The sequence below is a fragment of the Calidris pugnax genome, unplaced genomic scaffold (assembly GCF_001431845.1).
Source record: "Calidris pugnax isolate Ruff unplaced genomic scaffold, ASM143184v1 scaffold69, whole genome shotgun sequence".
Taxonomy (NCBI): domain Eukaryota; kingdom Metazoa; phylum Chordata; class Aves; order Charadriiformes; family Scolopacidae; genus Calidris; species Calidris pugnax.
This window is the reverse complement of record NW_015090859.1, coordinates 3,718,865-3,746,503: the sequence shown is the minus strand read 5'-3', so window position 1 is coordinate 3,746,503 and position 27,639 is coordinate 3,718,865. Positions and strand designations below refer to the sequence as shown.

Below are 27,639 nucleotides of genomic sequence, written 5' to 3'. Positions count from 1 at the left end.
GACTGTTCTTTCCCCTGAGAGATGTAACATCTTGTCCAGCCTGAACTTCTGGCCTCTACTTGATGCTGGCACAGAGAGGAGTTTGGCATAACAGGCATCCCTTGAAGCACATTTAGTAGGAGCAGCTCTAGCTGTTGAAGAAACATAAACTGGAAGGGGTAACTGTGTGAAACCCAGCAATTTTGAAACTTCCCCTAAATTGCTGTCCCTCATCTGAGCGCATAGATACCTGCACCCTTAGAAACTGGACTTTAAAGAAACTAAGTTTTTTTCTTCTCTTTCAAATTTAGTTTTTGAAGTGGCTGCTAAAACAATTCTGAACCCTGTTTTTTATTTATATTTGATATAATACGTTGGTGAGTAGAATTTTGAGTCTGTTGTATACATGGTCTGCTTGTATATTTCATGCTGTGTTTTTGAAATACAGCCTGATGCAGTCCTGAGTAATGTGCTCTAGGCAATCCTGCTTTAGCAGGGGAGTTGGACCAGATGATCTCTAGGGGTCCCTTCCAACTCTGTCAAATCCATGAATCTGTGAATCTGTGAATACTTTCATCCTAGAACAGAAATACTTTTGTCAGAAACAACAAATATGTTATTCACTTACTTGAATTCTCATTATATGTAATATATTTTTTTCCAGTGACCAGGTATTTGAAATTGGAGTACTGGATATTTTTGGATTTGAAGAGTTTCAAAAGAATACTTTTGAACAGGTAAGTGGCTGTGTTTTGCTGAAATTACTGTAACTGTTAATGTTAATTCTTCTATTAAGGTTTTGGGTTGCAGCCAAAGCAAGTGTTTTGATCAGGATATGAAGGAGAATATATGGAAGAGAAAATTTGCTCTTAAACTATTTTTTTTCCTGTTCTGCCTGTATGAGTGTGAATTAAATAGCAGGCTTTGTACAGTTACTCATCATTTTAAAAGTATCTAGTAAACATCTACCATAATGGTTTGGAAGAGGGGTAGTATCAGCACTGAAAGACAATCTGAGGAAAATACTTAGTGTTGTCTGTTTTCATCCCTGTGGAAGTGATACTTCAACTAGTGGGAGGACAATACACTGGATTGGAAGAAAGATCAAAAGGTCTTCAGATGCCTTGGAGAAAAAAAGAGAATGAAAATGCTACATTATGCTAAGTGCCATTACTAGTAGATTCACCTCTGTGTGACTTTACAACATGTGACTTCTTTAAAAAAGTAATTATATCTGTGGAAAATAAATTAAACTTTAACTCACTGAATGCTTAAAAATCCATTTAAATAGGAAACATTTTTTGAAAATTATGGAACCATTTGCCTGCCTTCAACATTAGTCTCTGAACAGCAAAGCTCTTGTGAATTACACATTTCAGAAAGCATTAGCAACTCTACACAACGCGCTGAAAGAGATGTCTAAGTTATTGTTCAGTTGTTCATTCATTCTGTAATGCAGCAGAAGAAAATCAAAGCATAAAGTAGAAAATCAAAGCATAGGAAAGAATAAAGAGGGCATCAGCAACAACAAAGGACCTGTTATTGTTTGGAATCAGAATTTGCCCCTTTGTCCCCGTCAATCCATTGTTTTATGGCTCAACTTTCTAGTGAAATAGAAGTCATAGAGCCCCGTTAGTTCAGTTTGTGTAGCATGTTTACATCGCTACCCAATTTCCAGGTTTGAAAGCACAAACAGGGTGAGTTTACCTCTGCCTTCACAAGAGCATGTAAGAACGCGATAAAGCATATTCCGGTTCTGCTCTCACAAACTCTTTTTGCTGTTACAGTTCTACTTTGCTTGAACATTTTCTGGATTAAGGACTGTTGATGTTTGTGAATATTCACAGTCATTTACTCAGTGTGAATGTCTGCTTGGGGAAAAATATCAAGTGAAAAATAAAAAAAAGAAAGAAAACATTTTAACAGACTGAATATATGCAGAAAAAATCATAAAACCTACTGATTAATAAGGGTAAAATATTGTATGCATTTAAAATGTATCTCAAAAGAGAGGGGCGCATCGTGGAATTTATTCCTTATTTTCCTTTGACCCTGTTCTACATTGTTTTTTGTAATGAAACTTGTATAAGTTCTGCAACTGACATCATGAAATACCATGAATTCCAATTTCTGGGGTAAGTCGTTTTCTGCTTAGTGACTGAAGAGGATGCTTGAAGAGAAAATACGAGACAAAGAAAAATGAGTAAAAAGTAATTTATTTTATGACTTCTGCGTAGCAAACATGATAGTTTCAAAGTCAGCTCTGCAGTTTTATTTTATTTTTTCTAAATAGATATATTTCAAGAGACACTTGCTGTCCCTCCACCTGGACTGAATGCATTTTGTTGAGTAATATTGAGTAATACTCTGAGTCATTACCTCAGAAACTACTGAACTGCATTCCTGAAAAGATAGAATAGAGGTGAGGGAAATATAGAGTTCATTTATGCATGAACTCTATAATGTGATGAACACATCTGATTCCTGAAGTGATAGGTTGCAGTTTCAATGAAGAGAAGCAGTTTGTATCTCCCCATGGCACAATGTAATCATGCAGACATACCCTAAACAGCCTGCACTCAGAACCTCGAGCTGTCTAGCAGTCTAGCCTAGTTCTGTATTCTGCCTGGGCTCGTTAACCCTGATGATAAGCAGGCTTGTTAACCTAGATGGGGTCCTCACACAAAACATTGCATCATGTCTGCAAACATGCCCAGTGTCAAGGCCTGTGATTGCAGAGCGTTAACATGAAATGTTACAGCCAAACAGTGGGGAAGCCATAAAAATTACTTTTTCATCACATTTAGATTAACATATTTTAAAATGGCATTACAAAAGTAATTTGGGGAAAATGAACCTCTTGGTTCAAATTATTGTAAGACAACACATTCTTTGCCCGCTTTCTTGAAAAAAAGAGAAATTACAACTCTTTTCAAGAAAGATTAAAACCGCCTGATTGCCCTAATCTGGGGACAGTCCAAGCAGCTGCGTGATTCTTTTTGGTGCTTCAAATCAGGCCAGTTCATAGACAGTTTAATATCATAATTAAGAAAGCAATATGATACTGAATTACATGTCAATTTAAGCAATTCATTTTAATAGACTGTTTGAAGACCGTTCAGGAAGAGAGGGCTGGATAAACCAGGTAGAATAACTTGTTCTTTCCAGTGAGCATATTGGACTGACAGGGCTTTAGAGTATTGTAATGTCAAAGACAAACCAAGAATTGGTGTAGGAACGATTTATAAACAACATATAGAACAACAGAAGTCAAAGAACTAGAAAAGTAAGGTTAATTACGTCTGCACCAAGAATCTGGTAACTTCTGCAGACAAGATGGTTTGACTGACAGCTTGCAAGGAGAAAAGTTTTCTAGACAATTACAAAGAAGAAGGCATTAGGAGTTAAAAACAGTATTAATTAAGTGTTAAGTTTTCCTTGTATTTGGTAAGCATTGGTAATCCTTCATTTTATAGAACATATGTGTGATACACAATATTTATAATAGTAAAAATAGGACATGAAATTCTAAAATAACAGTAAATACATATATGGAATAAGTGATAGTGAATAGAGTTGTGATCTTTGGTATGAAATTTAAAAGCTGAAAGACAGAGGACAGTGTTTTAGAAGCCACAGTCTGAGGGAGTCATTGCTCAATAAAGACTGAAAGCTTCTGAATTACCAGGGCTGAGAGAGTTACTGCTAATCAGCTGAGCTATGGTAAATGACTACAGTACACTTTTACCTCACCCCAATTACAATTTACAATCACTTCCTAGCAGTGATCATTAGCTTGGGAACAGATTTTTCCTAGAGCAGCTGCATACCTGCTGTGCCAGAACAGCTTTGTATACAGCCACACTGGGACACGGTCAGAAGTGAGCACAGATTTGTCTGTCCTGTTCTATACATAAAAGACCTTCACTTTGTGATCATTTCGGGAAATATCAGTACTCTACCAAAATAGCAATGTCAGTTTTCAGTGTTAGTCTTCAATGTTTTCTTAGGTTTCCTTTTTTGAGAGGGCCCGGTTTTGTGTACAGTTTAATCTGCACTCCTTCAAAAGCAGAAAATGTATGCTTCTCCTCTGGTAGGGTTTAAAACTATGTTAGATCTTATTCATGGTTCCTTCACAGCTCAAGTCCAAATAGCTCAGTCAAGAATTGCTGCGATCTTCTTTATACCTTTACGTTAGTGTAGTCTTTGACCACAAGACCATGCAACACTAGTGGAAAGAACTCATGGCCAATGAATGTAACAAGCCATAAAGCACGAGGGAAGGTTGATAAAGTTGCCTGTACCATTTTCCTCTAGCTGTTTCTAAGAAAACTGTATTACAGCAGAAGAACCAGACCTTAGAGTAGCAAGACTTGCATTTCTTCCTTCTTCTTCCTGCAGAAAGTCAGGTCTTTCTACAGAAATGGGGGTCTATAGTTGTGGAAGCAACATAAAGAGCATTAATGCAGTTAAATAAAATGAACTCAGTAGAGTCTTTTCCCTCTGATGTCTAATTCAAGTGGTAAACTGAAAAAAATTGAGCTTTTGCTAGATAACATGTTTAGGTCTTGCATGGTACTTTGCCTCTGTAGATCTCTTGAGTTTTGCAGAAGAAAGTATGTATCATAACCTCCTTTTTATAGGAAATATAAGTGATTTATCTGAATTTGGACCCCAGGTCATGGAAACAGTCAAAAGTCTGTTGACTCCCATTCAAGTCTATACCCATTAAAGCATGTCTGGCATTATCTGTGTGATGTGGTCGAGCGCCGGGAGAGCCATGGCTCCCGTGGCAGCTCCATGCAGCACATCTCTCGTGACAGGAGACAGCTGGCTCTGAGAGCACAGGGCATTGCATGCCCCACTCTGGACTTCACTTCAGAGTCACTACGGTGAAGCAGAAGAGCTTGTACAACCCAGCTGTGTTCATAGGAATTTTTACCTACTTCTATGATTAGGTTTGGTAGGTTTTAGCTTCTCAGGGAGTTATTTCATTAGTTAACTTGGCCGAGACTTCACTTAATTTTGTCATGTGACCTTTCCTAGACAAAACAGTCCTAACAGAATATTTTTTATTAAATTGCATAGCCTCAGTCGTGAGACCACTTCTAGCTATCCACATGTAAGCTCATGTTGCCTATTTTGTAGATGGATGGATAGGAATAAATTAAACTTTTCTACAGTCACTGCAGTCTCAGTGCTAGCAGATAGGAGGTCATGCACACAAGTGCCTGCATTCAGACAGTCCGAAGAAGCATTCCAATATTTGATTTTATGCAGAAGAAATCAGCCTTCCTTTGTTTTACCTTTTTTTCTTTATTTATTTTACAGCAGACAGTTTGTGGCCAAAAATAAAGTAGTTTGTATAAAATTGACATTCCCAGCTACATATAGTTTGTGATTGACTGGTGAGATGCTACTCAAGGACATTTATTAACTGATATCTTATTTTTCTATAGCAGCACCTTTTTTTATTCTACCATACTTAGTTGCTGGCCAGCAGTACGAATGAAAAAATTTGGAACAATTTCAGTATCTTTAATTCCAAATTCTTTCAAGGAAAGACTGTTGTTACTGTGTTGTTACCGTGTTTGCTTGTTTGTGTAATACTTTTATATGTACAAAATCAGGTGGGAGACTATTCCACTTTGTATTGAAATTGTGTCCCTTTTGGAGGACCTTTTCAGACCCTCCTTTGTGGAAGGCTTTTCAGGTGACAGCTACCCATAATAAATCTTTACTATAGCACTGGGTACTAGTTTACTTTATTTGAGGAACACAGATCAACTAATGGCAACTGACCCCGGAGACAACATGAAATCCCAGTGAAATAAAGTTCTTCTGACAGAGAGCCACAAGGGCTGTGTTTGAATTTGTGTTGGAGCTGCATGGAAAACAAAATCAGTATTAGATCTTATTGCCCCTAAAAAGCAAAGGAAGAAATGTAATGGGTTCTGATTGATTGGTACTCTACATAAAAGAAAAAGAAAAAGGATGTGGAAATGTTTGGGTAGTAGGTACAAGGGGGAGCAGTGATCAAGATGCTTCTGAGAATTAAGTGATTATCAATCTCAGGTTTAAAAATATTTTCTGAGTCCAACCTCAGTAAATAGAAGATGATTCTGCCTTCCACTATGTTAGAATTATATTATTGAAAAATGCTAGATCACTTCCTTGCAAATTGAACTTGCCATTATAGCTTCATCATCTTGGCCCATAACATACGGCTTGATAGATGTTTCAATATGACAGTGGTAAGCTTTACTCCATTCTCTGAATACACATTGCTTGAGGGAGCTAATCCTTCTGCATGACCAAAGGATGTAAATGAGCTTTCCAAAGGGCATTTACATCCATAGTTCCCTCACTGATTGATAGTCACCAAGTTTTATTTTCACAAATTCCTTTTTTTTTTTTTTTTTCCCGCTGCGGGGGACAGGAAACTCTGCCAGGAAAGCAGAGGCTGGAAAGTGGGGGTTTTCTCCTAAAGGGAAGGAAAAGACAGGCTGCGGGGTTTAAAATTGCTCCCAAGTCAGACACCGAGACACATCCACGGCGGTGCAGGGGAAGAGCAGAGCCAAAGAAGGGAGGGAGAAGGAGAGTCACCACAGGGCAGGGTGGTGGGGGACCTCCACACCAAGTATCCAGCATTTTTATTTTCTCAAATTCCTTTTTTTTTTTTTTTTTTGGCTCTGCCTTTTCAAATAGTCACTTACATAAAGTGAAGAGCAAGAAAAATTTAATTAGTTGTAAGTGCTTCTTTGTCTTCAGAATGCAGTACAATTTTGATCTTCTATTTAAATTTGATTTTGGAGTATACTTAATAGTGCTAACTGTTCAAATGTAGTAAAAAGAGATCAAGCTAACACTGTCTGATGTAATGAATACTTACTGCTTTTACCAAATGCCACTGTATTATTTTCCAAATTCTAGAATTTGGATGATAGTGCAAGTTGTTTGTTTAAATACTTGAACTAATTCTTCTAATAATATTTCGGAAGTACTGCTTAATGAAGACTTGGACAAATAGATGGTGTGTTTGTTTTCACTGAGACATAACAGTAAGTTAGGATTAGAAAGGAAGACAGATAGAAAGGAGGATTTCTTACAGAAGACACATACAATGGAGCCAACAAGAGGCATATGAAGAACAGTTTAACAATGTTTAATGACTAAAAGTAGCATAAGTAATGTTGAGTAACGCTGCAAGGTAAAACAAGTCCACAATGCTTAAAGGTTTTTTTTGTTTTAGGTAAAAAATTCATTGTGTTTTCTTTCATTACTGTTATATTTCCATCTAGTTGTCACGGGTGCAATTCAATATATGTTTAAAAGATATAGTTTTCTGAACATTTCATATCTTTGGACAGAAAATATGTCATTGTTTCATATAATACTTCTTACAACAGAAGTTGGGATAGCAAAGCTAGTTTAGTTCATTTTCATCCGATTTCTACATTTCAACTGTTTTAATTATTATGTCAACCCGTGTCAAGCTTTTAATTCGAAACATTCTTTTTATTACCTTTTCCCAGCAGGCTGTATAAAACATTGAAATGGAGAAAGATCTGAATGTATTGCTTTTCAGCAGTCCCTGACTGGTGTTCTGGCTCTCCTTCTGCAGAGCTGTTACTCACAGCCACTGCTGGAGAGAGCAGCCTTGGAGCAGCTGGCAGTTTCTATAAGCGCTTGAGCTGGCGCTCTGGTCTGGTTTGCAGAACCTTATTTTCATTCCAGCAAATTTGATGGTCTGAATGACAGCATTGCTTATATTACTAAAAAGCACACCAGTGTACGCCAGAACATACTGATCAGTAGAATTTATCAATATTTATAATTTTTTTCTTTACCAGCCCATTGTGTTATGCGTGAATGGTTTAACAAAATAATATGCCTGTTACTTTTGGCAGTTAAAACCAATGTTATTTACTAGATCTTTTTAGGATGTGACTAAGACAGTCTTTCCCTTTGGCTCAATTTGTATAGTCTAATTTGCTGCCTAGTCAGGTCCCGAAGTACAAGTATTGTTAGTATGTATTTTAGGAGATAGATAGGCACGTGATAAAAAGTAAGCTTGAGTTTATAGTGATTTTCTCAGCTTTTCTTGTGGTAAAATACACCTGTGTAAAGTCAGACGACATGGTTCTCTAAATAACCCGTTTGCAAGTGAAGATTTACACAGCATGCATCATTTTAAGGCTTTACATATCCTGTGCAGTATAAGCTTGTAATGTTATGTCTGCCTTCTAAAAAAATGTTAAGGAGCTTCTGAAAAGATTTCATAATTAGAATAAGAATTCAAAAGTGATAAGTAAAGCCTATTTTACCTGTCACAGAGTGAAAAAAGCTGTCTTTTTCCATTAAATAAGTAGGTAGTGTAAGTCAATTTTATACCTGCACAGTTAATAAAATAGTAATAGTAGAAATAGTAATAGTAGAAATCTTCAGAAATTCCATTTTTTAAAAATAATGATTTTATTCAAGGCTATCTTTTGTCTGCACTATCATGCCTTAGTAAAGACAATTAATAAAAGACATTTGGTTATAAAATTGGGGGGGGTTGGGGAGTGTATTCCTTCTTACTGTTATTCACACTAGTCTGCGTCACTGTATAGCAAGTGCAAGTTGACTATACTAGCATAAGGTGTTAATGGAAAATTCAGGCAACTATTACAACTATTACACATTACTTTGGTTCTTTTCCCTCATCTGGATGTTGAGCCATGTAGTTTTGATCAAAATATTTCATATTTTTTAATGACTTGCCTGTGGAATTGCTTTTACACTCTTTATTCGTGGAAGATATAGTTTATGGCCAAAACAAATGTGACTATAGTCTGAGAAGATACTGCATACAAGCATTCCTTGTCTCATTCCTCATATAAATGGTTCTTCCACCCTTTTAGGAGCTTCTGTTTTCTTAATTTTTTAGTGATAGTTCGTACACTATTGCAGGAGATTTTAGATTTTTCCATTAAAATTCCCACTTTTATATAAATAAAACAGTTAAAACATTTATTCCATGAAGTTATTAAATTTTCACTTTTTTTTGCAGATTGTGAACTTTGAATAAAATACAAAAGGACCCAAAATAAAGTGATACCACTCCCACCTGCTTTTACTTGAAAGTCAGATTCCTATTAAACTATTTATGTCACAAAAGTGGCACTACACCTTTCATAAGGCAATGAAAGAAAATATTTGAGAGGCTTTTATATTATTTATCTCTCCAAACTTTGAACTTTTCTATTGAAGACTGTTTTCTTGCCAATTTTTCCTTAGAATATCAATAAAATGGAGAGAAGCATCCAGTAAAATGTCCTTTGGTGTTTTGTAATATATATTTGGGCAAAACACAGTGAGTTCTTCAGAGACTGCTTTAGACTTGGTGACATTTTACATGGAAGCAGAGTTGTAATGTCTTTGTTAACGTTGAACTAGCTAGAGAGTCAGGATCTTAACCAGAATATGTAATTATTTCTTCTAAAAGCACATTGCGTCTGTGTATTTTTCCTGAATATAAACTGCAGAAGAATGTTAAGTGTACCAATTTGTATATAGAGTTACCCCACTTCAATCAATGGAATTAGTGTAAATCTGCTCTATATCTGACAATGCGGGTATTTGATAATTCTGATGTGGAATTCACAATGAACTATGCAGGCAGAAAACTGTTTATTCCCAATTTAATACTAATAGCTGTTAAAATGTAAATTTCCCTAGGGTCTTGCTAATCTGTGGTCTACCAAGAGATAACAAGTTGTGGATTGACATTTCATCAAATTCAATATTAGATGTGCAGTAAAACCTACACCAATGAATTATGCAGTAAACTTCTAACACTCTTTTTTTTCCCCCTGGTTTTACAATAGCTGTGTGTCAACATGACCAATGAGAAGATACACCAGTACATCAATGAAGTGCTTTTCCTACAAGAGCAAGCAGAATGTGTACAAGAGGGAGTTACCATGGAAACGGTGTATTCTCCTGGTAACCATACTGCAGCCTTGGATTTTTTCTTTCAGGTAGTTTTCAGATCCGTTTTACACCCTGTATATTTATAGACAGTCTCTGCATGTTAGACTAGTACAAATTTAGCTTGCGTTCTTTGATTTATGAATTTGTAGAGAAGGTGATGGGTCCAAAGAGACCATAGAGAGGGCTGTCATAACTGCTCTCATAGCTCAAGGGGTAACGGAGCTTTCTAACAGTCCAGGGTTGAAGAAGATCTAACAGAAACTCCTTGTCCGTATTGATTCACACATAGAATCTGTGCATCATGCCATGTCCTTAACGAGTTGTAGGACCGACAAGTCTCTGTTGTAAGCCTGACAGTTTCTTTTGTGCCTGGAGCTAGTTTCTGGAGTGTAACTTCTAAGGAGGAAGTAGACCAATCACTTTCCTAAATCATCAATAGTTACCATTTTTTGGCAACTGAAATATTATCAACTATGCTCCTTGCAAAATTATCTTGGAGACTTACCAGAATACTTTAACCATTTTTTCCTTCTCTTTGAGGTGATACATCTTTTTGTTTACTAAATTACAAGCTGTGTTACTCTACAAGGAACAACTGAAATTCTATTACTCCTTTGTAAAACAAGAAAAATCTATTTTTCATTTCAGAAACCATCAGGGTTTTTGTCAATGCTGGATGAAGAAAGCCAATCTATTTGGTCAGTGGAACAGAGTCTTTCTAAACGCATTCAGTCTTACTTGGACACATTAGACACAAATACAGTATATTCGTCCACAAAAGATGGAAACGGTAACCTCGCCCCAAAGGATCAGGGCTCCACCTTCACCGTTATGCATTATGCTGGGAGGGTAAGTTATTGGAATGATTGGTTACACACAGTTAATGAAAAAGAGTAAACAAAACAAAATTCTGCGTGGTTTCTCTGACTCCTCGCTATATATAACAATTTACTTTCTGGTGATGAATTTTCACAGGACAGCTTAGAATCTCAATGCAGTATTTAGTGTATAAAATCTGTAGTTTGTATCATATTGGACAGTATTCAGGCTACCTAATTCTGCTTCCTAAATTGTATCTTCATTGTAAGCACTTCATGTAGAAGGGGATGATTCAGATACCTCAGCATAAATGTTTAATGCCATTTTAGTTGGCTGTCACTTGCTTTCGTGTGGTGTTCCAGAGCAGTACAGATTCCCTGTAGATCCTCTGCTGTATATGTAGATACTTTGCATACCAGCATGCATCTGGTAAAAAAAACCCACACATTTTTTGTTAGTAACGATAATCAAAATATTTTTTTTTCCTTAAAATTCCCAGGAAATGCTAAGTGTCTCTAAAAATGGCTGTAAAACAGGATAAATATTTTGCATTTCCCTTCCTGTAATGTTCATTGGAAACGTGTAATCAAATCTGTTAAATAGGCCTCTTAACCTTTTATTTCCAGTACTCCCTTATTTTCATATTGTTTCCACAACCACCCCCAGCCCAAAGCAAGCAAAATAGGTATATGTTTAAAGGGATAATATTTTTTTTTTTAGATAATCTGACAGATTGGCCTCTCTGTGATTAATCTGACATGCTGCAACTTCTCTCTGTTCAAAGCACAATATTTGAAATGAGCTAATGAATGTAGTTTATACGGGGGCTCTTAGTTACCACTTTTTCAAAATTTCAACTGAAATCAGGTGAGAACATAAACTGAAGGCTGCAGGAATCAGTCTTTACATCTGACCCTCTTGATCAGTGTCCTATGCAGATAATCCCATGAGCTATCCGTCCATTGATGGAGTCTCATAAAAGCTTTGTGTATAGCACGTTTAGAAGCTGTTTAGCTACTGTGCCTTGAAACCACCACATTGTCATCACATGCACTCTGTTGTTTATAAATATAACTGCAAGTGTTATTAGTTGATGATTTTACATAGTAGGTCACTTTAAACTTGAGATCCCGGTAAAACTTGCTGTCAGGCAGAACCTGGCTTTTTCAGGATTTAGTGGCAGCACGTGATATGTACCTAATAAGTTCAGAATCCTCCATGGAAGATGTGGAAACTGCAGGTGCTTCAGAATAACCAGAGAACTGACACGTGGACCCTCCTATCTTTATTCAAGCAACAGACAGAAGAGATGAGTTCAGATGATGAACATGTCAGATGAACACAGAGTTCGATAAGCAAGAAATTGGGCAGCTGTGATAAAGTCTTTTGATTAGAATGCATGTTATAATTCTAAAACAGATGTAATAGCTTTGCCGCTCCTTATTGTGAGAGGTAATTAGAGCAACATTCACTCATGATTTTCATGCAGGGGGTTTATCGCTAAAAATCAGTTTACATTCAGAAATGAGTTCTACATGCTTGCTAGGGTAAGACCAGAAAAATAAATCGAATCCATGCTGCTAAGGGTACTAGATGACATAGTTTGTGCTATGATGACTATTTTAGGTGGAACAGACTTATACGCAGTCAGTCAAGTATTGGTAGTGGGTACTCCTATGAGGCATGTTCAAGACTTGTCTTCAAGTCACCAAAAAAAGACTTGCTGGCACTGTCATATCTCAAGGTAACATTATATGCCCTCAGCTCTCCAGAACAGATGAAAGGTTGGAATGTGCACGCTTAGACTTCTTTAACCAGATTAGGGTCCTTTACAGCAATATAAATGGGGAAAGGGCTATTTTGTGGCTCCTCATTTGGAAGTGAAGTCAATGGAAGTGTTGAGTAGTGTTCTGATGCATGCGTATTTGTTCCTGCCCAATGATAGAAATGTGGTCATTATGGAAAGGATTAAGACTATTTGGGCAGTGCTTAAATTCCTAACCTAAATACTCTGAATAACTCCCTGGAGGCTCTTCTTTCATCATAAGGCCTTCTACTTAAACTCAAATTATTTGCCAGAGTTAAGTGGTTTGAATACCTTCACTATTGGCACTTTTCAGTAGGAACGAGGGCAGGCAGTGGTTAGATAACAGCACGGGGAAGTTTCTATGAAACTTATTAGCACTTAAAGTGATAAAGAACTAACTGTGGACTCCAAATGTCTAAATTCATTTATAAATCTGTTCTGTACTTGTTAGGTGAATGCGTTTTCATGGAGTTCTGCTGTGATTATACAAATTTATAACAATACCCTTAAAAGGTTCCACACACCAAAAAACTGACATGAAAGCAGCAGCAAGGCAGCTGTATTAAAATCCCAACCAGAACAATTTCTTTAACCATAAAATGTCTTTAAAATGAAATAAAATAATATTTGCTTTCTTCTCTGAAGAAGCACTCAGTAAGAACATTTGTTAAGATCAAAGTTTCAGGTGCCCAGTTCTGAAAATTAAACTGTGAGTGGTAAGGAGTACACTTTTAATTAATGTGTGTTTTATCCTTTCATGGTTGTTTTGATTTTTTTTTTGTAACATAGACACTTGATTTGACCTTTTCCTAATAATAGTAATGACATTTAATTTAAAAGTATGAACAAATAGACATCTCTCCAAGTAATGTAAATTCACACATTCTTTTGAAGTCAATGGAGAGCCTTTAATTTACATTGGCCAAGGAAATATTCCAGTCAGGTTGTTCTTTGCATCTGTATGGCAGTAAAACGCTCATCACTGCCAAAACAGAGACCCGTGGAAGTGCTTAACTCTTCTTACTTTAGTAGTGATTGAACAAAATCCTTAAAGACACTTGCATTTTTGATGTCTCATGGAATTGTTATCTAACTATCGTAGATTGAAATTTCCAGTGATTTATGACGTATATTTACATAAAATCTGATGATAGCATTACTGTACTAAATAATTATAGAAATTGAGTTTATTCTTAGACTAGTTTGTCTTCAGAAGTTGATAAGTTTAATAATAAAAACTGTGCTTTTGAAACTGCTGATGCTGTTCTTTAGATAGTGCTATTACTCACTACATTTAGTAGCTTTTTATAAAAGTAATTTGTGATTTATGTTTTATGAAAATTGTTAAAAGACCAGACTTTTAAATATATCAGATTTTATCGGCACTCAAAAATAAGAATTTCATATATAAAGTAACAGTATAGTTTGGCAGGTTTTGAGAGCCATTTTTATAGTCTTATATCAATTAAACCAGTCTAAAGTAAGGGTAGTATAAAGCAGTCTTTCTCTGGGTCGTTACCTTCAGAGATCCCCAAAATCAAAACAAGGAGACTTGATTTTATTCTCACTTACCACAATTTTTTCACTGATTGTAACACCTTTAACTTAGTAGAGCTTCTCATTATTTACGTGAGTGTAACTGAAAGATGAATCAGACCCAGAGGGTAGAAAAAGAATTACCAGTAAAATGTGACAGGTAATTGAACATGAATTTTTTCACTTCTAGGCTTAGTCATTTATATGCAGGTGATGTGCCTAGGCTGGTGGTTATGGAAGAAGTCCCACTGAATGCAGGCTCTGCGTTAAAGGGAGGGTGAAGGCAGATATCCTGATTTCTCTAGGTAACAAAAGTTGTGACTGCAGTGTAGTTCACAGCCAGTGTGAAGCAGCTGCTACTCCAAGTCATGTAGAGAAAAAAAAAGAAAAGCTAATATTCTATCTTTGCCCTGGTATGAATCTTATATGGACCTTTGCAATTTGGGCTCCTTTTCATTAGTGGTTTCTGTATGTAGCTCAAAGTCCAGAAAGAATTGGGTTCTTATCTCTACTCAGACACTCACAGTAGCTATTTTAGCAACTCTTAAGTGCAGTTATGCTGGAAAACGCAACTATTAAAAATACTGCCTCACTGAGGAGACCTCTTCTATATATTTAGTTGAGATTGACAGACAACCTTTAGTGAAAAAAACTGGTATCCCTACCTCTATATTATGAGAGAATTACAGCTGAAACAGATGTGTCCATGCAGTCTTAAAGACCTCTAACATGTCCATATCTGAAAGTTTTATGTCAGGATAGTCATAGAAAAATAATCTTTTCATGTGACATCATGTGACAATATGATCCCGTGGAAGAAAGAAAACAACTTTTTATTCATTTCTCTTTAATTTTACTATTATGCCTGCACAGCACTGAATCTGTCTTTTGCTGCATGAGCAGTATGATACAGTTGTTAACTATATGAACACATGCTCAGCTAAGGCCACTGTGAACATTAGTACTTGATCATATCAAGTATTTTACTTTATCTCCCAGTTTTAATTTTGCAGCTGAACAGAATCCTACTATGCCTTGACACATTACAAGTCTCTTCTAAGAGCTATTTAATGTCTTGGTATCTGAGTGCTATAAGACAAAAACTTATCTGTTCTGTTCAGGCAGAAGGTAGAAAAGAATGATTTAGGTTTTGTATGACTGAAAAAAAAAAAAAGAAATCCTATTGGAAGGCTTTATCTGAAGGTTGTTTAACACATTTCCCTGTACTCTGGCAGTCTGATCTCTTCTGGAAAAATTCTGCTTTTCTGGGGCATTGCTTTGTTTCTGATGCCTAACATAAATGTGGATATTTTCGGCTGTCTGCCTGGTAGCATCATGAGAGGAGAGGCAGGCCGATTCCGTGCTGCGTGCTGCAAGCTTGCCTTGAGGAAACATAGCATTTTATGGGTGCAGTTGACCAATGCATGTGACCATCAGCTGAAACTGTACTAAGGATCTGTAATACTGAATTTCTAGCTACTTTTATTGATAACATTAATATATACACTGTGGGCTCTAACATACTGAAGGGCTTCGCATGAATTGTATCTCTGAAATATCAGCCTTACTGATGGTTGTGAGTTTTGAAGAATAACATTCCATCACCAAACTTTCTCATGGACTCAAAATTCTTTTTTTTTAAATTAATGAAATAATTAACATATCAATAAGTAAATCAGAAATATATTGTCTTAGCACAATGTCAAGAGACACATCTTTACCTAATAGTGGTATTTAACATACTGGTGTTTGAGATAATGAGCTATTTCCCCATTGTTCATATAATCTTAATAATATGTCATCATAATTTTAGCTTTCTGCAGTTAAAATTTGTGCTTGAATTTACAAATCAGATAAGCCCCTTGCCATTGTTTGCCTTGCCACGGTTTTGACTTATAGTGCTGTAATAAACCGATCAGACCACTAGACCAACTTCTGTGCTGTATAAACCAGTGCACATAATGTCCTTTAAGTGTAGATCAATGTCTGTTCCATTTCTCAGCTTGTGCATTTCAAAAATACTCCTCAGCTGTCAGCTCACCTTCACCAAGGCAGTCTTCTCTGAAATGCCTTATATATCCCAGGCAGACTCTGAAACTGAACCTCTAAATCAAAAGACAAAAGGAGATGGATTAATCAATAAGGATGCTTTCATTTTCTCTATTTTTTCCCCAGGCTGAATCCCCAGACATAACAATCAAATCAGTCTAGTCTAAGTTATACCAAAGCCTATAAAGGTTACTTGACAAAAATTCTTTTTTTTTCACGCAGACGAGATAGTCATGCCTTTTCTCCCTTTCTCTCTCTTTTTTTCTTTAAGTAGACTTGATTTGAGACTTCCACTTACAGGAGAAAATAATAAAACACTTCCCTTCACCCTTCTATTTTGTTTCTAAATATCTGGTGCTTTCAATATGCTACTGTTTTGATCGAGGTGTCAGAATAAGACTTTGCAGACTATATAAAATTATTTACTTCACTCATTGGTAAACAAGACGTGTTTTGGGAGGGTGAGAAACCCAGTGATCCTCAAAAAAGTGGCGTGTTCAAGCTTTCAAATGATATCACTCACATTTAAGTACTGGAAGAAAATTAACAAGTAGTTGACCAAGTTGTGACTTGACAAGTAGTGACCCACTGTGCATTGAAATTATCCTTGGATATGTTCTCAAAAATTTCTCTTTTAAGTTTATGAGTTGATTATTTTCTTATTAACTAAATTTAACAACACATGCAAAACTGTGAGTTTCTGAGTTATATTTTGTTATTAAAATAGTAAAATTTTCCCTTTTATCTAAGCCAAATCAGCCTTAACGTTCCAGGTGGCATTTTTCTAGCTTGTTTCAGGGTTCCTGCTGGATCTGCCATTAACCATGAGTGCTTTTGGCTTATCACAAGATATGAAAATTATTTACAAAAAAGGGTATTTGAAGCAATTGAAGAAAATTATGTGTAAAGGTGGCCATGTTGGTGATGTATAAAAGGAAATCTAAAAAACTTAGATACTAAGGCCCTTACAAAATTCAAACCTTATAAGAAGGGATACTTCAATTCAGAATAGAAAGTTCTGAGAGAAAATGCACAATGGAGTAGCAGGAGAATGATTAATGAATCAGAGGGAAAAATATGTAAGAGGAACATGTGGCTCCCAAAGTAAGTTCTGAGCACCTTTGCTGTGTGAGCCTCCTATTTTCCTGGTGGTGTTTTTTTACCTCTTATTTGTATTTTCTCGTTCTTGTGGTATTAAAACCAGCTATGCCCACTTAAATGACCAGAAAGCAAGTTCAAAACAAATAAAATTGTTGTGGTTTTTTTTCTCATAGCTAGTAACTAGTGAAACTCCTTACCATCTGTTATAGATGCTGAAAATGTTAATAATTAATAACAGATACTCAAGGAGGAAATGTCAGTCAAGAGATATTAAACACAAAGATGAAATACAGCCCACAGGTCAAGAGCTTCCTAATGGGCAGAACCCTGGAAGCTGAAAGGGGAACTGGTAGGAGGGAGAGTGGATGTATTCCTCAATATTTTTCCCTAAATATCCCTAGATGAACATTTGGCCTGCCCCACTACCACTGTCCTTAGGTTAAGCCTTCTTGCTTTCTGAATTTAAATCAAGAAGGAAAGCATATCCAGTCCCTTTCTTGTTTTAATGAAGTAGCATGCAGTGTGGAAATCACACTTATTTTCTTTTCAAATAAAAATATTTCAACTAGTTCAGATAATATCTAAAGATCTTATTTCTTTTGTCAAACACAGACACATCGGTTTACATACTGTCTACCCCAAAGAGTTCATTGCGTAAAGCAAGATAGAGCAAAGAGGTGCAAAAAATAAAAGTGAGAATAAGGTGCAATAAATGGAAGTGAGAATAAAGAGTATGTTTTATAATACCAGCACCATGATCTAAGCAATTGCACGTTTCCTGTCTGGATCATATAATGTTTGTTTGGGTTTTGTCTCCTCAGAATAACTACCCACTGTGCTTGAGTGCCAGTCAGTGCAGAGTTTTAGCCAGGTTTACTTTAGAAAGTCAGTGGAAGAAAACTGAGGGAAATATACATGCTTTAGGCAAAGTGCTATGTAGGTTGGCATCTCTGATGAGGGCAGGATTAAATTAACAAAATTGGCAGCTAGAAGAGCACTTCTTTCTTTTTGTCTTTTGTGGGACTGGCAATGAATATGGAACCCTAGAGTGCCATTTCATTGAGTCAGTTTTCATGTCTTTAGGCAGTGAATTAATTTACCAAATCTATGGAAAAACTGTTAGAGAGTTAGCAATTTCTTTATAAAGGGGGATCCTTCTAACTTTTATGTGTTTTATGTGATATGAAAGATGTCTTATGAGTATAGTTTTAGAAGTTCGTGATGTATTATACCAGCACCAGTACTGAAACTTCTCCCTATTTCTATCTAAGCACTTAATCATAATGTAGTATCTCCCACTGCTATACTTACCTACTCTTCCCACCAATAGTAACTCTCTTCTTCTAATTTAGTCAAAGCATAAGACACTCAATTAGGAACTGGCATTATAGATCTGTCGAATAAGTTCTGTTAATTATCTTTTATGGACCAGTATGGTAGAACATTTACTTTAAGTACACTAAAAGCATTTAATAGTATACTTAAATTATTCTAATAGTTTGCTAACTATGTTGTATGTTCTTAGGAGATGCAATTAGAAAATTATGTAACATTGCATCTGTCATGGAAAAGAAAGTAATTCTATTGTTATACCTCTTCTATGTCAGATGCCATACTAATTATATCATTTGACAATTACTAACTATACCAGATTATACACATCCAAATCATATAATCTCTTTCATGAGTAAGAAAATATTACTTAATTTTCAAATGACCCAATGGAAAACAAAATTAATGCACTGATTAGAGTTACTAATCTTAATTATATATTTACAGCTTTCTTAAATATACAAGGATAAAATTTCCACAAATATCTAAGGGCTTAGGATAGAGATCCAATAAAAAACTTTGAAAAGGCTTTACCAAGGTAAAAAAACCCGAACTATTCTAAGAAGTTCCCATTAAATATCCGCTTAACCCTAGAGGTACTAAAGTCTATGATTTTCTTCCTTTTTAACTTAAAAATTCCTTTTGGGTTCTACTTCTGTGCAAGGCAGAGCTGGTTATATCCAAAGCCTGTAAATTAACTAGTTGTTTGTCTTCCATCCCCCTAAAAAGTAAAAAAAAAAACAACAAAAACACCTGGGCTCAGTGACTGCTTTTTTAGTTCTTAGTGCTGCTTTTCGATACAGTGTCTCTTGGGATGGGCTTAATGTTAAAACAGCCACTTGGTCATATTTCTGAATTTTGGATGTACCCTCTGGAACTCTGGTCTGGAGCATTGCGTTTTACTCACTTCTCAGAATGCCCACCACATGTGCTAGAGTTTATCTGCAGTTAGATGACAGATGGGGTGACAATCCAACGGACTGTTCTTGAGATTATGACATCAGGCAACTAAGGTGATCCAAAATCCTTATGTGAGTAGCTGTTAGAAAGGTAAATGGGATTTGTACATACCTTATAGACTGAACTTGCCTCCAAAGGATGTATAAATGGCTGAAACTTTTCTTGAGGGTGAGCCAGGACTCAGATTGCTCCATGAGTGTTTTGTCATGGTCAGCGTGGACAGTTTCCTGTTGACAAGGAGGAGATCTGTGATCTGGGAGTGACTCAGTCCTCCAGGGAAAATGATATTTAGGTCACTGTCTTCTGCTCTGCATTACACTTTTGATTCATAGTCTTGCATTGTGGAAATGTTTTAGAATCCGTCTGATGAAATTTCTGTGTACTTGCAGAAACACACAATGTTCAACAGCCGGTTCTTCTGGTTAGTATTGTTGGCCCTAAGAAAGGAACAAAAGACTCTACCTAGTGCCAGCCTTTAATTGTTGAATGGAAAAATCCCGTAGTTTCATTTCTACTGCTGTAAGAATTTTAAAAGATGCATTGGTCATTACTAATGATGTCAACATATTTCATTATAGGTTACTTATGAAATTGCTGGTGCGATAGAAAAAAATAAAGATTGCCTTTCACAAAATCTCGTATTTGTAATGAAAAGTAAGTAAATGGTTTTGTGGTTGCTGTTGTTGTTAGAAATCAAGATATTATGACTTGACTTTATTTTTAATTTTAGTTTTAAGAGAAATTTATATATATTTTATTTCCAGAAGAGAAAAGTCACTCTCATCTTTTTGAAGTATGTACGCATTGTTTGAAATTTGCTCTAATTTAGAAAGCTTTTAGAATTCATCAGCATAAAGCATCTTAATCATGTGATGTGATGTAAAGAACAAGAAAGCGTAGTGTGATAGATGACTATTGAAGAAATTATTGAGTATGAATTAAAACAGAAATAGTCCCACAAAATAGGTAGAAGAAATAAGGCTCCCAAAAGCATAGAGACTGCAGTGAGATGCACTTCACTGTTTGAGTACCTTTCTAAAACAGGAACTGGTGGGCGTTCTTATGTTTTTCAGTGAATAGATACAAATTCCCATTGGAATACAAAATTAAATACCTTTCCATGCGCATATTGTATAATTATGCCTAATAATAATGCATCCCAGTTTATTAATTAGTGATTCATAATTAGATTATTAAAAACCTCTATCGTTTCCCTTTTTTGTGAAGAAAAGCAAAACATTTTCCTCAGAGAAATCTCAGTGCATCCTGAGATGTTATTTGTCTTTTCTCCAAACACTGCAGAGCCTTTGCCTTAATATATTTTATACTTATATTTCTTTCCATAGAAATAGGAGACTTTTGGAGGTCATACTTGTCTTCCAAATCAGCTCCACTGTTACAATGTGGTTTTTCAGCAATTTTACTGTGGAATTAGCTAAACTCCCTAGTAAAATAATTGACGCATTTTAAAGGCAAACAGTGTACATTAAAGATGAAGAAAGAAATGGAAGAATTGATCTTGAATATAATCATATTGATTATAGTTTTAGAGACATTCCAGTTCTCAGTACTTGGAATTTGTGTGATAATCTGCCAGTGTGTATAAGAAGGTATGGCAACTTCCAGTATGTTCTGCAAGAGAGAGCATTCTTCCATTCTCTCTCATCGTCTGCTTTTGCACTTTTATTGCTATTTTGTGTAATCAGAGATGCAACTGTTAAAAGGGAAGAAGAGAGGATTGGATTGGATGGGATATAAAATGTTTGATATGCTGAGAGTGAGTGTATATGTAATTAAGTCATAAAAGTAACAATTATAATTAATGAAAAATTTCTAAAGGCAGAATATTTACTAGCATGTAAGTCATTTAAGGGCTACGTTCCTTCTTTTTTAGGTAACTTAGCCTTAAAAGCTATTCATCGTCAGTGCATATTTCCTTTAGAGACAGTTTTCATAAGTTATGTAGAGGTACACTTTAAGTGCATGCTTCCATTGATTTTCATTGAATTTAGTTTCCTTAATCAAAACCTTTAAATATACTAACAACATTAAAGCAATTTGCATATATGTTTAAGAATATGGAACATATTTGTCCACCAAATAAATCAGGAGAGATTATTGATATAGGTTTTATCTGTTTTAATGTGATGGACATAATTTGAATACCTTTCCTAATGCTACATATTACATTTTTCCATATTTTAAAAATATGGAGGTTTATTATGTCTGCTGATTGTGCTGAAATTTTTTCAAGTATCTGCTTTACTATCTTCCTCATAATATTATTATTTCTATTAAGTAAGGAATAGTAATCTCCACAGAAAAAAGGAAAAAAATCTATTGCATTTAAGCATCTAGTGAAATACCTTTAGACAGCTAATAAAGAGCAAGTAGAGGATTTCTACCTGCTATGCTAAGGTTAATGACATTATTTATGATGTGTATCCCATTCCTCTTTCTGGGTTTTTGTTTTATTCACATGATGGGTGTGATCATAATGCCAGTTTCTAAAAAAAAAAAAAGTAATAAAAATTAATAATGGTTAAGGATATATTACATAATGGATTTTTAATGTTATTGGTGCTGTGGCAGTACAAGCAGCATGTAATTACCATGTTCGTCTTAAAAAGACCATGTCCATAATCTCATAAATGATAATTTGACTGAAAATACTATAAAGCTTCCTTTCTGTCTTAAAACTCAGATTTTTATTTTTAAACACACCTCTTGGAAGTGTATTTGTTTTGTAGTAATTATCACCACTGCATCAAACATAAGTATGGCATTGTCTTTTTTCTGTAAATGTTTGTAAGTTGTTGAGATGAGAGGTAGAGAAATGTGAACCCAGCTTGTAACAGTTCTGTCCTTCACCTTGCCTTTTTTTTTTCCATCCTTTCCCATGATGTGTTTTATATAATTCTTTTTCTTTGGTGCAGTAAGTTTCTATAATTTATTTCTGCGTAGTGCCTTGAACATTTCTAAATACTACATGTTAGGTAAATGTTGCGTAGAATGAAGCTTATATTACTTTAATAGATGGATAAATTGGGAGTCTGTAATGGAAGAAAATTCAGATGTGATTATCACATAAGTAATTAAGTTTAGACAACAGTCAGAAAGGTTTTGGAGTTTGCCCTGTTCTGTTCAAAACAGGACCTGAATATGTTTAAAAATAGTGTTACTGATGGCAAACATCCTTAGATATTGAATGTTCTTTGATAACTAGCATAATATAATAGCTTAATGTTTGTCCACTTATTTTACTTTTTCAATTCTAACTCCTACTATATATCTTTTTACTTCCAAATATAATATATATATAATTTTCTAACTTGTATTTTATCTTCATGCATTAATTTCTTCTTTTTTTCTCAGCCAGTGAAAATGTAGTCATCAATCAATTGTTCCAGTCCAAGCTGACACAAACTGGATCACTTGTTCCTCCATATCATTCCCTTAAAATCAAAGGGTGTAAAGCAGCTTTGCTGAGTAAAAAAACATCTGTAGCCTGTGCAAGTGGAGAAGCAAAGAAATATATTGAGCTCAGCAAGGTAACAATTTGGAACTCTTTCTGTTCTTTGCTCCTTTAAGATTTTTCTCCGTTACTTTGTCATTTCTGAAAGCTCATTGTTCTCTGCTTCATTCTCTGTAGTCACTAAACTATTAAAATAATTTAGTAGTTAATATCAACACTAAAGCAATAGTGAGAACTAACAGTTTATAGTTTACTAAGTCTAATAATGCTGTTTCAAAAACCTGTTTCTTGGACTCTCTGAGCAGAAGGTTGGGCAAGATTATGAGGTTCCTTCAAGCCTGAGTCAATCCATGACTTTGTGGTTCCAGGGCTTAGCAGTGGATGTAATCTTACCGATTTCTGGCTGTATAGGAACACTTCTTTGTTTAGTCTCCTTGGGTGACTTTGTGATGAACAGTAAATTAAGATACAGGAAGCACAAAATAAAACCCCAGAGTCTTTATTGTGTTAACCTGAGAAGAATTCTCATTTGCAAATGGCAGTTTGTGTGGTTTTGTATGAAGATCAACCTTGTACATTTTGGCAAACATTGTTATTTTAAATGGTTACTTGCATGTAAATTTTCCCAATCGATTTGAAATCAAATAAAACTCTCCCTATTTCTGAATTGGTCTCTTTTTGCTAGCTGTCAGCCAAAAAAATTTAAAAAAACCAAAACACCAAAACCAAAACAGCGGGGGGAAGCTTGGGAGGCTATCAGAAAATTAGTTGTTCGTGTCTCATGGAGCATCTCTCTTTTGAGGAGAAATAACATGATTTGCTGAGTCCATTCTTGACAGAGCTTTAGAAGTCCTCCTTCCTCTAGAAAAGAAGTAAGCTGTTCTCATAATACATCAGCTGCCTTGAATCTTACATCGGCTTACATCTCTACATCGGCTTCTTGAATCTTACAACTCTATTTTTGGCTTACAGCTGCATAAAATTGATTCTGTCATAGGATTAAGGAGCCTGCTCTCATGTGTCATTGTGGAAGGCTTTATGCCAGTACATCCACAGAATAGCAATGGGGCTTTCCTTATAGCCCCCCTGCTGATAGTAGCATAATTCCCGTCTACTGTTCTTGTCAGTAAACTCAGTGGAAAAACTGTAGTTGAAGTGAATGGTGTTGGTTTAAGGCTATATTTAGCAAACAGCTGAGGCATCACAAGGTGCCTTTAGGTGCCTTTCCACTATAGTAACAGCTTCCTAGAGGAAGCTTCCTAAGGCCGTGAAAAAGATCCTAGTCCCATACATGGAAGGAAGTATGAAAAGCACGTCTCAGTTAGAAGCCTAATCAAGCCAGTGGGAAACACTACACAGCTGGGATCTCTGAAACTATGAGGTTTTTGAGCAGTCCAGAATAGCTTTTAACCTGGAGTTACTCTCTTGAGAGATAAAAGACATTTTGAAATTCCTTTGGGAAGCATGATAAATTAAGCCAGAAATTCCAGATTCAGTGAAAATACTCTAAACTTCTAGGTATTAGGTGGAAGGTGGGAAGAACTTCATCCTTCATCTGCCCACAGAGACAAGGATGGCTTGGCTTCTCAAAGGTAGGCTTTGAGAAGAGCTGCACAGGTGAGACAGAACACCACTTAGTCTGTAGATACTAAGTTGGCCTACTTTGAGCAAGGTGCTGTGCTGCCCTGCAGGACGGAAGCAGAACTTTAGGTATCTAAACTGTTTCAGTGGCAAAAAAGAGACATTTGTTATTTTGGAATAGGCACCTGACACAGAAGCTGAAAGTAGGTAAGTGCTTAAATTATTTTGTGGATAAAGCCAACATCTATAACTGTGCTGTCCCAAATAATTTCTTCCCTTTTCCGGTATAGCCTTGAAAATCCACTGTCATGGGCTGGAACAATGTTGGTTGTGTTGTTATTGTAATCAGCAATGCAATGTAGGCGGCATCTTCTTACCAGCTAGACTCCACCATATACAGGGAAGATAAGTAGACACTTTCAGAAGTCAGATAGGAGTTTGCTGCAATTCCTCTCCCCTTTCGGTTTGTCATCTGCAGTGCTAGCTACTTGATAGGTTATATAATTACAGATTTTTCTTTGTATCGTCATGTATCTACCTGTTTACCTTTCCATAAATGACTCTTTCCTTGATTTTGAGCATGCTGTCACAGATAAGAATACCTCTTTGAACTCACCACTCTTCTTGAAGTAGGGTCTAAGAGAACAGTGCATCCATCCTAAGATAGACATAAAGAGATCTAATAGCTGTCCAGAATTTTGGAGCACATAATGAATCATAGGAATTTGGGGTTGCCAGCTCAAGTTTCTGTGACTTATGAAGACTGTGTTTGCTTTTCAGATAAAATAGAATATATCTTCAATGATACTCTCACAAATCTCTTCTGTTCCCTTGTTTTTCCATAATCTATTCCTACTTGGCCTGCTTTGGCCCTGTTGCCTTCCCCTTAGTTCCTTTGGAAGAATCAGTAGGTTTCAGAGTTCATCCAGCAAGTCTGGTCACACGAATGCACATCACTAACAGAAGGCTTTTCTTTCCATTGACTTTATGTTGTTTCTCTTTATGACCACTTTGCTTCATTGTCTGTTAGTTGAAGAACTCACCTATTGCAAAGCTTTTGGTATGTCTTGTGTTTAAAGCTTTAAAATATTCTGCAGGTAAAGAGAGACGTTTTGAAGGAGTTTTTAGCTTCTTAACAGAAATTACAAAGTTTTATATATTTTTTTTTTATTATTATTTTTTTTTTCCATAGGTTAGAGGTAGAAGATTTTCCAACATAAAGCTGTGTATTAGAGGGTAACAGAGAAGTACAGCTTCAGTGATGTAGTCTTGTTCTTTAGCCCATAGCTGAAGATGTCCAAGTTTGGAGAGTTTGAATTAAATTCTTTTCTTTGCCTTGTTTCCTTTCCTTTCCTTCCCTCATTCTGAACCAGGTACTTCTTTCCCATGGGAAGAAGTATGCAACACAGGACAGCAGGCAGGAACTTTAGCATCCAAAGCATTGTTCCTGACTCTTCCACTAGCTCAGGAAATGGTCTTGAACTAGTGACTTAATCTCTTGGGAGGAAGGGATGAGTGCTTTATCTACCAAGTGCAGAAAACTCTATTTCAGTTAGATCATTTTTTAAAGTTTTTTTTAAAGTTTAACTAGATGTGTCATTGGCATGCTAGTTGCTCCTTTTATAAGATGACCTGGTGTGAAGTTGGGGATGAATTTGCCTTTAAAATCTGATTACATCCTACTAAGTGAGATTTGAAATAAAAAGAGCTCCAAAGTTTAGCATAGTAAGTAGAGAATTGCTTGCACTGCGATATTTTTAGTGGAGTTTGGTTTGAGTGGGCCAAGCTGAGGAATTGTACGTTTTTTTGATGCAACTGGAGGAAGACAGGAGTAGGCCAGAACATGCTGACTTGATAAAAAGGGTTTTATGAAGTAAGTGGACTGGAGAAAGGAAATGGAAAAATGAGAGGTGAAAAGGCTGTCATTGGTACAGGCGTTTGAATCTAAGAGCTTGGCCAAATCCTGGAATGCGAATATTTTGCCAGCCTTCCTGTAGGCAGTTTAACAAAACCCTCTAATTTCTGCGACCACTTTTAGGATTATTATTGCCATTTCAGTCTCAAAGACAGGAAGGAGAGCAGTAAGAAATGAATGTGTTCCCCACTCCCAACTCCAATGTACAGGATAAGATTGGTTCTAATGAATTACAAAGTTATTGATAATTTATGTCTATAATAGATGCAAATGGGTTAAAAAAATAAAAGAAAAAAGGTTAACTGCATTCACATGTGCAGGAAGTTAAGAGAAGGGTTTTTAAATATTAATATTACTTTTTTACCTTCAAGTTTTTTTTAATGATGTATGTTTACATTTACTCATTTAAGCATCTGTCAAAGACATAAGGGACCTTTTCAGAGAGTTACAGAATTATGCTACTTATAGGCAGGCTGTATGGGATACTAACTGCACAAGTCCTGCTTCTGAAATAGAGTTCAAGATCATGTTGCTTTTCCCAGTTATTTGGAAAAGGTATTCTATCATTCCAATGGTATATGATTGCTTTTGAAATCAAAAGTTTCTTGCCAGTCATGGCTTTGCAGATACTTGAGGATATTTATCCACTTTCTCAATTCTTCCTGAGACTGAAATCATTGTCTGTGACATATTATTTGTATGAATATTTGCCTTTGTTAGTAAACTGTATCACAGTGAAAATGAAGATTTACCATCCATCTTGAGATAAGGTGTTGTGTGTGTGCTTTTCTCCCCTCCAGCTGTTGAAAAAGAAAGGAACATCTTCATTTCTTCAGAGACTGGAACGAGGCGGCCCAACCACTGTGGCAATACAGCTCAGGGTTAGTAAATGTATTCTGGACAGAAATTTACTGAAGAAAAAAACAAAAAAAACCCAAACAAAAAACCCACACAACAAACAAACAAACAAACAAACAAAAAAGAACCCCCAAAAAAACATTTTAAAGGCAGGATTAGTCTCTACAGATTGCAATGAAAGAAAGAAATATAATATGCTTGAAAAAGCTACTTGCATGGCTAAGTCAAGTCTTTTCAGAAATCTATGTT

The 27,639-nt window shown here is 35.8% G+C and overlaps 1 protein-coding gene across 1 annotated transcript in view; it reads left to right on the top strand.

Annotated features, from left to right (window-relative positions):
* Positions 1-27,639, top strand: part of MYO16 (myosin XVI) — a 327,773-nt gene that overhangs the window by 197,838 nt on the left and 102,296 nt on the right. Inside the window, exons 21-26 of the mRNA XM_014944223.1 lie at positions 644-716; positions 9,852-10,004; positions 10,606-10,806; positions 20,140-20,215; positions 22,937-23,112; positions 27,333-27,413. Coding sequence (XP_014799709.1) covers positions 644-716; positions 9,852-10,004; positions 10,606-10,806; positions 20,140-20,215; positions 22,937-23,112; positions 27,333-27,413 — 760 coding nt within the window. The remainder of the gene's footprint in view (positions 1-643; positions 717-9,851; positions 10,005-10,605; positions 10,807-20,139; positions 20,216-22,936; positions 23,113-27,332; positions 27,414-27,639) is intronic.